The sequence below is a fragment of the Arvicola amphibius genome, chromosome 5 (genome assembly GCF_903992535.2).
Source record: "Arvicola amphibius chromosome 5, mArvAmp1.2, whole genome shotgun sequence".
In the NCBI taxonomy this organism is placed as follows: domain Eukaryota; kingdom Metazoa; phylum Chordata; class Mammalia; order Rodentia; family Cricetidae; genus Arvicola; species Arvicola amphibius.
This window is the reverse complement of record NC_052051.1, coordinates 96,843,530-96,859,448: the sequence shown is the minus strand read 5'-3', so window position 1 is coordinate 96,859,448 and position 15,919 is coordinate 96,843,530. Positions and strand designations below refer to the sequence as shown.

Sequence of the window (15,919 nt, the reverse complement as noted above, 5' to 3'; positions counted from 1 at the left end):
GGCCTGGTCAAGGATCCACCAGCTGATCCTGACTAAAGTTCTCTCACTGGGAAGGGAACTCCTCCAGACTGCTGGCAGCAATGCTGGGTTGTACCTCACGCACACACTTCGAAAATTAGCTTCTCTTATAATATAGTATTCTTGCTAATTTTTCTAACTAAAAGGAATTTGAAAAGTTCAAAGAGGGACACAGAAGTCATCCAAACAGCAGCTAAGTAGTGAGAATCGCTCCAGGGATTAAGGTCAACAATCTTTTGGTCCTCTGACACATGGTCTGACAAAGACTAGGCAACAAAACCCAAAACAAGAAAACAGCAACAGGAAACTGGGTGTGCTTTTAGATTCTAGGAAGTGTCAGGAGCACCCTCTAGCACCCGTGGACTAGCACAGCACCCTCTTATCGCACAGGCCAGAGCTTCTGAGCTCAGGAAAACACAGGCCAGGAGTCAGAGGAAGAAGTAAACATCCAGCCTGGTGGCTGCTCACTCACTCTTCCTGGGGTGTCGGGGTGTCAGCGCAGGAAGGGACACTGATCCTTGCTTGAGCTGCTCTCCCTACTAATGTGAGCTCACCTATTTCCAGGCAGGAATCTCTCCTAGAGTCTCCATGTCTGCATAGAAAGTCTGGTCTCAACCTTGCTTTTCTTATTGTTGTATTATTGTTTTGGATTTGTTTTTTGTTTGGTTGTTATTTTCTTTTCACCTATTCCAGTCCCATGTGTTCGGGTCAGCCCTTCAACTTTTTATCTTTCCCATTCTGCACAGCCTCAACCCTTGCTGATCACTTCTAAACCAGCACATTCTCGGTGGAGCAAAGGGGCAGCTAGTGTCCAGCCCTCACCCAGGAGCTCAGTCCCTCAGCTTCTGGCTGCCTTGGGAGCATGCCAGGGCCTTCATGAGCAGTGAAAAGACTCCACAATGAATGCGAGCTAAGACTTTGGTTTGCTAATTCGTCTTCCATCTTCCAATATTTTAGCTTTCAGATGTAGCAAAAGTTGTTGAGTAGTCTTATAATTTCTGCTCTTGGGAGGTGAGCGGTTGGTTGGCTGCCTAGCAAGCAAACCCTCTTCTGTTCTCTAAGGTCACCTACACTCATGTGGACATACCCACCAACACACACACACACACACACACACACACACACACACACACACACACACTCTTTAAGGAAAAGAAGGTATCGGCTAGGTAGCAAAGGACATAGCATAGACAAAACCTTCAGAAAACGGAAATACAAGTCAGCCCAGGAGGGGGCGCCACACAAAGGCAAGGCTTCTCAATTCTACTGAGGTTGGTACTTTGTGGTGATCTAAAAAAGTACCAGGAACCTGGAACTCCAGGTCCTCAAGATACCTGTTTGTTCAATTTTGCATGAAGCATGTCCAGCTTCATTTTCTTTTTCTTTTTAATTCTACTTTCCCATTTCTTTTATTTTAAATTTTTTTATTTATTTTACGTACCAACCACAGTTTCCCCTCCCTTCCTCTGCTTTAACCCAGCTTCATTTTCTTAACTATTTTTTGTAGTGAGGAGCTGTGGGATGGCTTCCCGGCACCCGGCTCCCAGCCACCGGCTAGCTTACGCCCTGAAATAACAACACACAAATTGTATTCTTTTAAATACTGCCTGACCCATTAGTTTCAGCCTCTTACTCACATCTTGACTAACCCATATCTAATAATCTATGTAACACCACAAATGGTGTCTTACCGGGAAAGATTCAGCACGTCTGACCTGGTGGCTGGCTTCATCGCATCTGTCTCCCTGAGGAGAGGAACGCGGTCTTTCCCAGAGAGGAGAGGAAGGGCAATTGTCTGAGCCATCTACCTCACTTCCTTCTTCCTGTTCTGTCTACTCCACTTATCTAAATCTTGCCCTATCAAAAAGCCAAGGCAGTTTGTTTATTGGCCAATGAGAATCCTCCATCAATTTTTAATTTACTTTTTAACTTATTATTTTTCTTAAATCTAGGAAGAATAAGTGCTCCTATCTGGGCACAGGACTAACAATCAAGTGGTCTTTATTGTTGATGGGAATGTTTGCAATGGGGCTGAGGAGATGGCTTAGGTTGTAGGGTGCCTGAGATATAAGTTTGATGGATCTGAGTTCAGATCCCCAGCACCTTTGGAAAGGTTGAGTAAACCCTGTTGGGTAAGCAGATCCCTGGAGCTCATTGGTCAGTCATTCCAGCCAGTGAGTTTTGAGTTCATCAGTGACCCTGTCTCAAAAACTTGAGTGACAGAAAGACACCCAGTGCTGACCTCTGACCTTCACACAGATATGCATCTACACACACTCAACACACCACACATACATATTTAAAAATAAATAAAAATTACGTTTGCCATAGAAAGAGACAATACCTGGACGGTAAAAGACTTGATTCTGGATCTTCTGGATTCTCTCAGCCTGTAGTGGTTGGAGCATTTCCTGAGCCCACAACACTGTGAAGCTGACTGTGAACAGGGTCTTCAGGTACAGCAAAGAACTGCAGGCTAAGGGCTTAAACATCTATCTTCTCAGTTTCAAGGTATTCAGCCCAAAGTCAGGGTCAGCAGGGCTGTTTCGTGTCTTCTGTTTTTTTTTTTTTTAAGATTTGTTTGTTTGTTTATTATGTATGGTGTTCTGCCTGCATGTACATCTGCAGAGGGCACCAGGTCTCATTACAGGTGGTGTGAGCCACCCAGTGGGTGCTGGGAATTGAACTCAGGATCTCTGGAAGAACAGCCAGTGCTCTTAACTGCTGAGCCATCTCTCCTGCTATCTCATTTCTTTTTGAAAATTTTACTACATTTTTCCAGGTGTGGTGGGTGGTGCACACCTTTAATCCCAACACTTGGGGGGCAGAGGCAGGTAGATCTCTGTGAGTTTGAGGCCAGCTTGGTCTAATTAACATAGATAATTCCAAGCCAGCCAGGACTACCTAGATAAATTCTGTCTCACATTTTTTTTATTACGTTCGTTTATGTATGTGGGTGCTCACTTGCTACAGTGCAGTGTGGAAGTCAGAGGTCAGCTTGCAGGGGGTCTTTCTAGTCTCCATCCATGTAGGTCTCAAGGATCAAACTCAGGTCATCATACTGGGTGGCAAAGGCCTTTACTTACAGAGCCATCTTGCTGGACCAGGACTGCTTCTTTTTAGATGGCCGACCACCGGGCAGACTGGGAATTTAATTCCCTCCTCTCTCTTTTTCTTCTTTAAATAAAAGTCATATCGGTTTAAGGCAACATCTGATGACTTCATTTTGCCCTAATTACATCTTTGAAGTTCCAAACGCAGGCACATTCTGAGATATTGGGGGTTAAAAGTTCAACATGTAAATTTGGTGGGGGGAGGGCAGAATTTAGTCCCCAGTATCCTAGCGGATGACTGATTGTCGGGGCTGGGCACAGATCTCCCTGAGTGGTTGCCTGGAGCGAGTGAGGTCCTGAGAGGAGCACAGAAATCAGTCTTGGCTCGTAGGTCTCCTCTGCTGCACGATTATAGCCGGCCTCCTGCCTCGTCTCTCCGACTAGACTGACAGGCAAAAACCCTGCGTAAAGGCGACAACTACTATCGACTGGCAGTCTCCCAGCAGCCAGCAGGCTTCCGGGTCACGTGATTCTGGGTCCCCACCCAGAGGGGGCGTGGCTATGATGGTGGGTCCTCGCAGGGCCCAGTGAAGCGCCGAAGGCCGCGAGTCTCGTGAGGCGGGGGCGGAGCCTAGGGCAGCGGCCTGGGCGACGGCGGGGACCTCGGACCTCAGCGGGGCTGCGGGGCTCCCGCGGGTCCCAGCCATGGGCGGCGAGGACTACTACCTGGAGCTGTGTGAGCGGCCGGTGCAGTTCGAGAAGGCGAACCCGGTCAACTGCGTGTTCTTCGATGAGGCCAACAAGCAGGTGAGCGGCGCCCGCAGCGAGGCCCGGCGCCCGGACGCTTCCCGACGCCGGACCTGCCGTGCACACAAGGACTTAACACTGAGTGCCCAGTGTTTTGTGCGGGAGCAGAGACGGGTGTGCAATTGCACGGGCGGTGCCAGAGTGCGAGCTGGCTTTCAGATGGGCAACCTCGGGGTCTGGCCTGCTTGTGCTCGGTGCTCTGTTTGCTCTCTTTCTTAAATTCGTCTGAGCACCTACCTAGGAATTTACCAGGTTAGTTTGTTTAGACGAAATCAAGGGTGTGGTACGGTAGACCTGATCCTTGGAAGGTTGACTCTAGGTCTTTACAAAGCTCTGACCATTAACGTTGCCCTTCTTCCTCAGGTTTTTGCTGTTCGATCAGGTGGAGCTACCGGAGTGGTTGTTAAAGGCCCAGATGATAGGAATCCCATCTCTTTTAGGTAATAAATTCTGCCCTTTTCAGACTAATATCCACATGTAAACACTGGGGCTTTTCTGATTAAGAAAGTTGAATTGTTTTCTTTGGTCTCATATAAGCAGCCTGGGATGGAATCCTGTGTGTAGGAGAAAGCAGTGGGCACCTGCGGGTACAGTTTGACTGTCAGAGTGACGGGGGAATCAAAATTTCCCAGGACACCTACTTCCTGGTGCTTGAAAGTCCAGTATTCATGCACTCATTTCTGCTGTGCTGGACCTGGGGACTTCCCCTGAGGTTAAAGCGACAGACCCGCTGGCCTACTTGACATGAGTGAGTGAGATTGATAACAGCGGCCCCTGTCACCTTCACAAGTGTCTTGGTTTGGGTGATCTTAATTCTTCAGATTGCAGCAGTAGAGAGAAAGTATCGCATAGGGTCTCAGTTCAGCTGTGGAACAGGCCTGTGACCCCAGCCTTCTGGGAAGTTAGAGAGGTAGCTTGCAGGTTATTGACCAGTCTGCGTGGCATAGCAAGACCCTGTTTTAAAAAATCTCAGAAATGCACATTGCTTTTACATGAGTCAACTGTTTGAAGTAGAGGACAGTTACTGGTCCTCATTCGGTGGCACACACCAGCGGTGGCAAACAAGTGAAGACTGAATTAGCCTGCCTCTCTCCGGAACTCAGACTTAATGCAGCAGAGAAGAGATTCAGCCAGTGTTTGATGTGGGTAGCTCTGTGCTAGGGTTCGCTTCAGAATGTGGGGGGACTTGAGGGATGAGACGGGGTTGAGCAAGGCTTGAAATATGAAGGGGTGATTTCTGGTTGGATATTAGACCTAAATAACACCATGAGCAAAGGCATAGTGTTTTGGGGAATCTAGGTCAGGGTATCTGTAGGGAAAGGGACATGGGGAAGGTATGCCCACTGGCAGAGACTGCCTTGACATTATGCATTACCTATGGGGATTAGGGCTTTTCCTTGATGGTGAAAATCTGTCAGGTCAGGTGTGGTGAGGGTACTCAGCATTTGGATATAGCGTATTTCCCTGTATTGCAGAGACAGCAATAAGTCGGAGAGATAGTGTTAGTTCATATGTGTGTTGCCCAAAGCCACGGAGCTCTGAGGTGCAGACACAGGCTCAGGAAGTTAGGGGGTGGAGATACACCAGTGACACTGGAAACTGAGAGGGGACTGCCTTCCATAGGTGACGTCTCAGGGTTCCCAGGAGCTCAGAGTGTTGGTAGGGTGCAACATTGAACTTGTGTGTGTGTGTGTGTGTGTGTGTGTGTGTGTGTGCGCGTGCATCTTAACTCCTTGTGTTTTGAGACAAGCTCTCATTGGCATATTAGCATAAGTGACCCTTAGGGGCCTGCTGGTCTTTGTGTCCCCAGCACTGGAATTACAGTGCCACAGTATCAATTTTTTACATGGATTCACACTCTGGAGATCACACTTAGGTCTCTGTGAGCCAACTGAGCCCAAATACTTTTTAAAAAAAGCTTTATTGAATTGTAATTGACTTACAGTATGTTGCACAGTTACTATATACTGAGATATTTACACACCCTGGGAACCATCACTCTAATCCTGAGAATGAGTGTATCTCTGGTCCTCAGGTATCCAGCAGTTCTCAGGTGATGTGTGTGTGACTCCAGCCACTTGGCTGTGTCCTCTGTCCACTTCTCTAGCAAGTTGTTGATGCCAGTAGATTTTGTCCACAGCTTCAGAGTTGCAATTCTAACACTAGGCTTCCCTCAGAGTCACGTGGCTTTTTGTCACAGAAGCAAGAGCTAGGATTCAGGGTACGTTCCCTCTAACATGTTCTTTCTTGTTTCAGAATGGACGACAGAGGAGAAGTGAAGTGCATTAAGTTTTCTTTAGAAAATAAGATCCTGGCTGTCCAGAGGACCTCCAAGGCCGTGGTAAGGCAGCTTACACACCAGCAAGAACAGTAGACAGGTGCTTGACAGAGGCAGGGCTGCTGAGTTCTAGTGGTTTCCTTAGCCTGAGGAATCCAGAGATGCGGAGCTATTGAGAGCGTTTGCAGTTGAGTGGATGAATGAGCTTAACATCAGTCTGACTTTAAAACAGTGTGTATTTATAATATAAGACACTGTCTGTCATGACATTGTCACACTTGTGTATTATGTCCCATGCTCATGTTCTGCCCCCATTACCCTCTCCTGTCTCCTCTTCTGGTCTCTCTCTTTGCATGTAGTCCCTTTTCTGCTTGATTTATTATTTTTATGTGTATGGATGTTTTGCCTGTATGTACGTCTGTGCAGCATGTGTGTGCAGTGCCTGAGGAGTTCAGAAGAGGGCATAGGATCTCCTGGACCTGGAGCTACAGGTGGTTGATAGCTGCCATGTAGGTGCTGGGAATTGAATCTGGCTCCTGGAGCAGCGAGTGAGTGCTCTTAACTGTTGAGCCATCTCAACAGCCTGTGTTTTTTTAAAAAGTAATTTGGGTTGTCCTGCATATATGTGTTGCTTGCTAACTGGTAACATGGATTATGTGAGGTATATTTTTGACTACTTGGCAAATTAATTTTATTCAAGTCACTTCATCTGCTGGTGTTTCTCTTGTCTGCTGCTGGATTGGGTAGGAATAGGTAGATAAACATAGTTGGAGCAGCTTGCTGGTACTTCATCTCTTAGGAATCATCGCCATTGCCCGTCGTGGGATGGGATGCGTGGCACTTCAGCCTAGCACAAAGGAGGCCTGCGTCTGCTCCCAGCACCCACTCACCAGCTAACCAGTGTTGTCCATTCAGCTCACTGCTGTCGTCTGGAGAAGCTTCGGGAGGAGAAGCAGGCTGTACTTGCTGTGCTTTAGTATTGTATTTGCAGGAAGCCTGAGGAAAGTCAGTACATTTTCCTGATGTCACCCACTTGAGAAGTTTATTTCTTCTTTTCTTTCTCCTCTCTCCCTCTCTTCTTCTTTCCTCCGCTCCCTCTTTCCTTTGCCATTTCCTCCCTCTTCTCCCTCTCATCCTCTTTCTCTTCCCTCTCTGTTTCTCTCCAACAAGTCCTTCTTTTATGACCTGGGTTAGCCTGGAACTTACTACATAGCCCTAAGTTGGTATTGAGCTTAGTGCAATCCTCCAGCCTCAGCTTCTTGAGTGCTGAAATCCTAGGCATAAGCTGCCGTACCTTACTTGAGGAATGAATTTTAAAAGTCTGTTCATGAGTTCCAGCTGAGCATTTGGATGGACTCTTCAGTTGACTGATGTCTTAGGGTTTCTGTAGCTGTGCAGAGACACCATAACCATGGCAGCTCTTAAAGGAAAACATTTCATTGGGCAGCTTATAGCTGCAGAGGTTTATTATTGTCATGGTGGGTGGCACACAGGCAGATATGGTGCTAGAGAAGGAGCTGAGAGTTCTACATCTTAATCTGTAGGCTGCAGAAGCAACTGTGTCTTATTGAGTGTAGCCTTAACAAAGGAGACCTCAGAGCCCACTCCACAGTGACACACTTCCTCCAGCAAGGTCACACCTACTCCAACAAAGCCACACCTCCTAATAGTGCCACTTCCTCTGGGGGGCCGTTTTCCTCCCAACCCCCACAACTGGTCATCTGGTGTTGGTGACAATTAGCCATAATTGGTCTCTCTGTTTTTTTGTCTGTGGGTGTTTGTGTAGTTATTTTCTTTTATTTATTGATTTATTTATATTTTTGAGATAGGTTTTGCTTTGTAGCCCTGGTTGTCCTGGAACTCACTCTGTAGACCAGACTGGCCTTAAACTCACAGAGATCCGCCTGCTTCTGCCTCCCGAGTGCTGGGATAAAAGGAGTGTGTTACTACTGCCTGCCTGACATGAGCTATTTTTTAATCATTTTAAAAATCTGTTTGTCAGAGCTGAGCGGTGGTGGCGCATACCTTTAATCCCAGCACTTGGGAGGCAAAGGTAGGCAGATCTCTGTGAGTTTGAGGCTAACCTGGTTTACAGAGGGAATTCCAAGACAGGTTCCAAAGCTATACAGAGAAACCTGTCTTAAAAAACCAAAACAACAAGGGGCTGGAGAGATGGCTCAGAGGTTAAGAGCATTGCCTGCTCTTCCAAAGGTCCTGAGTTCAATTCCCAGCAACCACGTGGTGGCTCACAACCATCTGTAATGGGGTCTGGTGCCCTCTTCTGGCCTGCAGGCATACACACAGACCGAATATTGTATACATAATAAATAAATAAATATTTTTTAAAAAACCTGTGGTTAACTATAAAAAAAAACCAAAACAACAAAAAATCTGTTTGTCTGGCATAGTGGCTCACATCTTTAAATTCCTCCCATGGCTCAGAAGGCAGAGGCAGGCAGATCTCTGTGAGGAATTCCAGGACAGCCAGGACTATATATATAGCAAGACATTGTATCAAAACAAACACATTTGTCCATTTTATCGTGCCGTTGGCTGTTGTGTCTGAAATTTTCTCTCCATTTTTTTCCCTGTCTTTCAGGACTTTTGTAATTTTATTCCCGATAACTCTCAACTGGAATACACACAAGAGTGCAAGGTACGTGGGGGGTGGGGCCTCATTCCTCCCTGCAGCTTCTGTTGTTGGTTGTGTGGTGGAGGCACAAGCTGGGAATCCCCGTCTGGGGAGGTGTCTAGGTTGGTGATGAGCTGCAGAGGTTGGCTGTGGGTTCAGCTATGATGCACAGCCTTTCTTATCACAAATTAGAAACTTTAAGTCTTTAAAACACCACAATATAAATTTTATTTGTGTATGGTATAAGCATATAATGTGTGTAGGTATTCATGCTCTTACAGGTCAGTGAGAGATGCAGTGTCCTGTGTCGTGGGATATTTTGTTTGCGCTCCTGAGACTGCCAATAGAGTTTGTCTTGAATCAGAGGGTGGAGCTAGCTACTAACTGATCAGAATTAGCCATAGAGGTTTTGGAGGACCCAGGACATATAGAGGGACACAGGAAGTAATAGGGAGGGCCTTAGAGAGATCCAAGGGCCCCTTTGATCTGAAAGATTTGTAGGTGCTTTTGGATCAAGGAGAGAGGGGAGGTCACTGATCGCTTTTCCACTGTTTCTCTGATCAGTCAGGTTTTTACCCGAGTTTTGTTTTTTGTTTTTTGTTTTTTTTTAAATAAATTACTTAACCCTGCCTTGTGCTCCGCATTTTAGGCCCTTAGGGCAGATCTCTTACTGAATCTGGCTGGTGGCCAGCAAGCCTAAGAGATAGACTCTCTCTGTTCCCTCCCATTGCAATGCTAGGGTTATGGCCATTCCTGGTGGTGTAGGTGAGTGCCCTCGGGTTGTGCAGCTGGGGCTCTTACCCACTGAGGCAGCTCCTGGCCCCTTTTGTTCATTTTTATTTGTTTATTTTTTGGGGGGATAGTGTCTCATATAGCTCAGCCTGGCCTCCCACTTGAAATGCAGCCAAGGATTTCCTTTAATTCCCGGTTCTCCTGCCTCAGCCTTCTAGGTGCTGGGATCATAGGCATGTGCAACCAAAGCCAGCTAAAAACTTTCTTTCTGTAATTCTTCCAGACCAAGAATGCCAGCATACTAGGATTCTGCTGGACCAGTTCTACAGAAATCGTCTTTATAACAGATCAAGGCATTGAATTTTACCAGGTATGTGTGGGTTGTTTGGTTTTCCAGAGAAGGCAAGGGCAGTTCAGCAGCCTGTGTTGTGCACCAGGGTCACAGAAACTAAGAGTTCATCATCCCTAAACATGGCTGTCAGCAGCAGTTTGCACACATCTTCACTCTTCTCTACACATTGCTGTTATTATTATCTTTTACAAAAAGGGGACTGTTTAAGGGAGGCCACTTGTTGGTTCATGGCTGCTCAGCCCCGAAACAATTACACAGAAATTGTATTATTTAAATCACTGCTTGGCCCATTAGCTCTACCTTCTTATTGGTTAACTCTTACATCTTAATTTAACCTATTTCTAGTAACCTGTGTATCACCACAAGGTCATGGCCTACCAGCAAAGTTTCAGCACATCTGTCTCCAGCAGAGGCTCCATGGCGTCTCCTGACTCTGTCCTTCTTTCTCATAGCATTCAGCTTAGTTTTCCCCACCTACCTTTATTCCCTGCACAGGCCCATGACAGCTTCTTTATTAACCAATGGTATTCACAGCATACAGAGGGGAATCCCACATCACTTCCCCTTTTCTGTTTAAGTAAAAAGGAAGGTTTTAACTTTAACATAGTAAAATTACATATAACAAAACAGGTATCAAGCAATAATTACAGTTACAATATTTATATCTACTTTATCTTTTATAACTAAGGAAAACTGTAACTATAACTATAAATTCATCAACTTCATCAAAGACTCCAGAAGGATATAATATTACCTAAGTAAACAGGAAGTGCATTCTAAGCAACTTCCAAAACTCTAGAATTGACAGAGACATCTCACTGCCTGGACAGTCACCCAAACTTGTTCTGTACTTTTTGGGCATCCATCTTTGGCCTAAAGGCCCATAGTATCCAGCAGACTTTTCCACAAAGCAGAAAATTTCAAAGACAGTTCAGCCTATATTGGCAGCTTGTCAGTCACTTTCTTCTGTGTCCTTCAGAATATCTAGCAGACTCTTTTTGTTCTTTTATGAAGCAGGAACCCCGAAGGATTGTCTCATCTTTAGGCAAGTTCAGCTGTCATTTCTCTGTGGGTCCTGCATGTCCAGTTCATCAAGCAGTCCAGGCAAGAGCAGTTTCTTGCACAAATGGCTAACAAACTCCATGAGGAGCCTCTTCAATGCCCATCTTCCTTTTGAAGTAATTGGTGCTGCCAGCAGCATATGTGTCTCATTTTCATGAAAAGTCCTAAGTTATTAAAACATTTTAAATGCCATATTCTGTAGTCTTTGAAAGGTTTAAAGAATGCTTATCCATCAGCAATACATCTCTGTATATCTAGAAAACCTTTTTGTCTTTTTGTTTTGGTTTGGTTTTTTTTTTTTTGTTTTTCGAGACAGGGTTTTGCTATAGCTATCAAGCCTGTCCTGGAACTAGCTCTTGTAGACCAGGCTGGCCTCGAACTCACAGGGATTGGCCTGTCTCTGCCTCCTGGGTGATGGGATTAAATAAAGGTGTGTGCCACCACTGCCTGGTTAATCTAGAAAATCTAACTAACATGACTACAAGCTTGGCTATTCTAGATGACTGTCTATTAACCTATATTTCTTAATTATACATTTCATTTTTAAATGAGCTGGACAAACACAATACCTTAATTAAGAGTGGAAATATACATATAGCAAAATTGATCTTAAGTTTGTATCAATAAACGAAGATTCATACCAAAGCAAATCTCTATAGCATATCCCCCCTTAAATGTAGACAAACATTTATAAACAATATTTGGGAATATGGACGTAGTTCTTCTCCAAACTGCTTCCTGCTTTTTGTTGGGCAAAGTAATTTTTAGGAGTGTTCACAGTGACCTTTTGGGAGGTGTTGGTTCATCAAACCACATTAGCCTGGAATGAATCCACAGGTTCTCAACCTCTGTGGAAACAAAAGAAGAACCTCTTTTCCAAAGCAACATATCCTTAGACCCAAATTCTGAAATCAAGATATCTTTAAAATATTCATGCTGGTTTAACTTAGCAATCCCCAGAATCAAATGTCCCTCTGCAGTCAAACAATTCAAAGAAAACACAATAATATACATAATCCAAACTCTCTGTTTATAGTCCATCTTATGTTTTTATTCTATTACTTTTTAATATTTATTTTATTAACTCTAAAGACTTTTTTTTGCTTTTAAGATAGAAACTTACTATAAAGCTTAGGCTATCCTTGACTTTGAGATCCTTCCTCCTCAACCTCCCAAGTATTGTAGTATAATTTTTATCTGTAAACACATATTAGACCGGCACATCAGGTATTTAGGTTCATCACAAATAGTGTACAGATTGCAGTTTTTCTTCTCCCTGAGACAGGGTTTTTCCGTGTAGCCCTGGCTATCTCGTAAATTATTCTATACACCAGGCTGGCCTTCAGACTTTGTTTTGTTTTTAACTCTCTATACTCTTTTTTTCTTCTCTCTCGCAAGCCTACGTACATTTATCCAACACTGTGACCCACTTAGAGGTCTATAGCTCTCTGAATCTGTCTTTATTGTATATCTGTAATTATTTTCTGACCAGGATGGCTTCTTAAGAACCTAAGCTGGAGCATTGCTAGGGGAAATAGGGCCCTGCCTGCTTGCCACGCCCAGTCCAGCGCTGCTGTTCCCTGCCTCTGAGTGCCATGCTCGTTGCCCCATCTTCAGGCACTCAGTTGCCATTAAGCCCTTGTAGCTCTCTGCTCACAAACCCACTTAATGCTCCGTGGCTGGACCTTGGCAGACTTCACACCGTCAGCACGGCCCAGGAAGCCACAGCCATTTCAAAATAGCACAGATATTTTTTTGCTACCACTGAATCAGGAAAACCTCTTTTAAAGGATCCATGCCTCTGCTTGCTTCTAGCAAACAGAGCCCACCCAAGAAAATGCTGCTACCAAACCATGCTTAACTGTGTTCTTTTGTGTCTAGGATTTCTTTTTAAGCTTTCTCAGGTTTTATGTGGATTTAGTTAGCCATGTTGGGTGCCAATTTATTGTAAGGTAGACCACTTGTTGGTTCCCAGCTTCTCAGCCCTGAAATAATCACACAGAAACTATATTATTAAACCACTGTCTGGCCCGTTAACTCTAGCTTCTTATTGGCTAACTCTTACATCTTAATTTAACCCATCTCCATTAATCTGTGCATCACCACGAGGTTGTGGCATGCCAGCAAAGTTTCAGCGTGTCTGTCTCTGGCAGCTGCTTCATGGCTTCTCCTGACTCTGTCCTTCTTTCTCCCAGCATTCAGCTTAGTTTTTCTCTCCTACCTCTATTCTGCCCTGTGCAGGCTCAAGACAGTTTCCTTATTAACCAGTGGTATTCACAGCATACAGAGGGCAATCCCACATCAGGGGACGCTTGCATATAAGTTTCTGCAGCCTAGTTTTTTCTTGCGTAGCTGTATGCTTTTGCTGTTGTTCCCACATTTTGTTCTGAGAACAGTTCTGCTCTGTGGGTGATCTGCTTTTGTCTTGCATTTCCTGATCCAGGATGTCTGGTTCAAGTTCAGTGTTTTATAGTGATAGTTAGAAAGTTTGGTGAGCTTGCTCACATCTTCATAGATAAAGCAGTACTTGGAATTACATAGATGCAAACAGATACTATGACATTTGTCATAGAAGTTTGCACTTTCAGTAACAGTGTGGGAATCTCTTTTGTGCTATGTTGCTGGGCCTGGATTCATTAGTTCATAGACAGTTCCCATCTTGGAGAGAGAAAAGAGTCTCACTGCCTACTAGGACAGGGTTCTCAGCCCTTGGGTTGTGACCATTTATGTTTTCCTTCCTGGGACCACGTCAGCTTTCCTTGGCTTTGGAGAAAGTGTATATTTGAGTAGCTTTAAACATTGTCAGTTGTAGTGAGGAGCTGCGGGCAGACCTGCTTTTCATCCTGCCCGGCTCCCGCATGGCTAGCTTTACACCTGAAATAACAACACAAACTGTATTCATTTAAACACTGCCTGGCCCATTAGTTCCAACCTCTTATTAGCTAATTCTCACATCTCTTGCTTTAACCCATATCTAATAATCTATGTACCACGAGTGGTGTCTTACTGGGAAAGATTCAGCATGTCTGACCTGGTGGCTGGCTTCATGGCGACTGTCCTAGAGAGGAGAGGCAGGGCAATTGTCTGAGCCATCTACCTCACTTCTTTCTTCCTGTTCTGTCTACTCCCCCCACCTAAGGGCTGGCCTATTAAATGGGCCAAGGCAGTTTCTTTATTAACGAATGAAATCAACACAAACAGAAGACTCTCCCACATCAGTCAGTTACCTTATGAAGCATCCCCAGAACTGAAGCTCTTCACACAGACAGCTTTTTTTCTCCTTCACCCAGCCTACAGCCAATATCACTGCACTTGTGTGGCTGTGTTGTTATTCATGTAATAGTGGTTAATACAGTGTCAGTTTGTTGCTGGCTTATTTTAGTTTGCATTGCTGTCAGGGGTCCTTCATTTTGTCGCTTCTGGCAGGATTTCCATCTTAAGACAGTCACTGGATACAGTCACTGGACTGTGTTTTTTTTGGCCACTCATCTCATGATGGGTATTTGACTGATTCTTTTTGCTTTTCTGAATCATGGGTGTGCAGATACATTTCACAATTTGGTTTTGTTGTTTTAGATGCATATAGTCAGAGTGGGATTGCTGACTTTTTGGCCAACTGCTGGGCTTTCCCATCACCATGCTGTAACCCCTGCAGAAGTGCACAGGGCTCTAGTTTTCCATATCCTTGCCCACACTTGTTATTGTGGTTCTGAGGATCAATCCCAGGACCTTATGCATGCTAGCCAAGCTGACTGAGAACTCCTGACAATCGTCCTGTCTCAGTTGCTGTATTAGAGTTGTCACCGTGCCCTAAGTGACCAAGTTTTTTGCTTTGCTAATGTCTGTTTTGATGGACATGAGACACTCTCACTGTGGATTTGACTTCTATTTCTCTGATGGTTACTAATGTGGAACACCCCTCCTCACAGCTGCTAGAGCTCACACCTAGGGCCTGGTACTTGGAAAGGCTTCTGCCCCACCCTGGAGCATGTTCTTATGAGCAATGCTATTGTGTAATGTCTTGGAAGAAATCACTCTTCAGCTGTCTGCTTGATTTTCAATGGATTATTTACTTTTGAGGTGCTGAATTGTAGTTATTTGTATATTCTGGAACATCAGATGTATGATTGGCAGTGTTTTCCCCCAGTCTGTGGTGGCCTTTTCTCACTGTTGACAGCAGTCTTTGAATTGCTCTCTCTTCATCCTTTAATATGTTCTATGGCCTGTAGAGGCTGCCTCTGTGATCTCTTAACTAGGGATAATGTAGAAGGTATTAGGATCTTTCAGTTTCAGGCTGTAATCTTTTTTCTTTTTTCTCGAGACAGGGTGCCCTCTGTGTGACAGTTCTGCTGTGCTTGATGGAACTTGCTTTGTAAACCAGACTGGCCTTGATCTCACAGAGATCCGTCTGCCTTTGCCTCCTGAGTGCTGGGATTTAAGGCATGCACCATCACCACCTGACTTCAAGCTGTAATCTTACCAATGTAATGAAAGGAGTGTAAATCAGAATTGATGGAGAAAATATGCGTAGTCTAAGTGACATGTGAGATGCTCATGCCATGGCCTTTGCTCTAAGGCAACCAACATGAAGAGCACTTAGGGCCTGAAAGCTATCGAGGCTACAACCAGTATTCAAAGAAAAGGTCCACCCACAGTGTAGCGAAACTGAACTTAAGGGTTTTCTATCTGAGATGTAAAGACTTACAAAGCAATTTGAGCGTAATTTTGTTTTATTATTCTGAGTGCTAATTCCCTTGTTCTAATTGTCTCTAATTCTCTGTTTCAATTCTTTCTTGCTTCTTTGTTTACGTAGCTTAAATACACTTTTTTTGTTATTGTTGTTTTTGTTTTGTTTTGTTTTTTGAGACAGGGTTTCTCGGTGTAGCTTTGGAGCCTGACCTAGAACTCACTCTGTGTACCAAGCTGGCCTCAAACTCACAGGAATCCACCTGCCTCTGCCTTCCGAGTGCTGGGATTAAAGAAGA

The 15,919-nt window shown here is 44.7% G+C and overlaps 1 protein-coding gene and 1 long non-coding RNA gene across 2 annotated transcripts in view; one reads left to right on the top strand and one right to left on the bottom strand.

Annotated features, from left to right (window-relative positions):
- The window catches only part of LOC119815557, a 44,019-nt gene extending 41,411 nt beyond the window's left edge, over nt 1-2,608 (bottom strand). The window contains exon 1 of the long non-coding RNA XR_005285530.1: nt 2,363-2,608. This is a non-coding gene — a long non-coding RNA (uncharacterized LOC119815557). The remainder of the gene's footprint in view (nt 1-2,362) is intronic.
- A 1,070-nt stretch (nt 2,609-3,678) lies between these two features.
- Nucleotides 3,679-15,919, top strand: part of Rmc1 (regulator of MON1-CCZ1) — a 31,970-nt gene continuing 19,729 nt past the window's right edge. Inside the window, exons 1-5 of the mRNA XM_038329408.2 lie at nt 3,679-3,878; nt 4,242-4,318; nt 6,135-6,219; nt 8,756-8,812; nt 9,804-9,890. Coding sequence (XP_038185336.1) covers nt 3,777-3,878; nt 4,242-4,318; nt 6,135-6,219; nt 8,756-8,812; nt 9,804-9,890 — 408 coding nt within the window. The 5' untranslated portion in view covers nt 3,679-3,776. The remainder of the gene's footprint in view (nt 3,879-4,241; nt 4,319-6,134; nt 6,220-8,755; nt 8,813-9,803; nt 9,891-15,919) is intronic.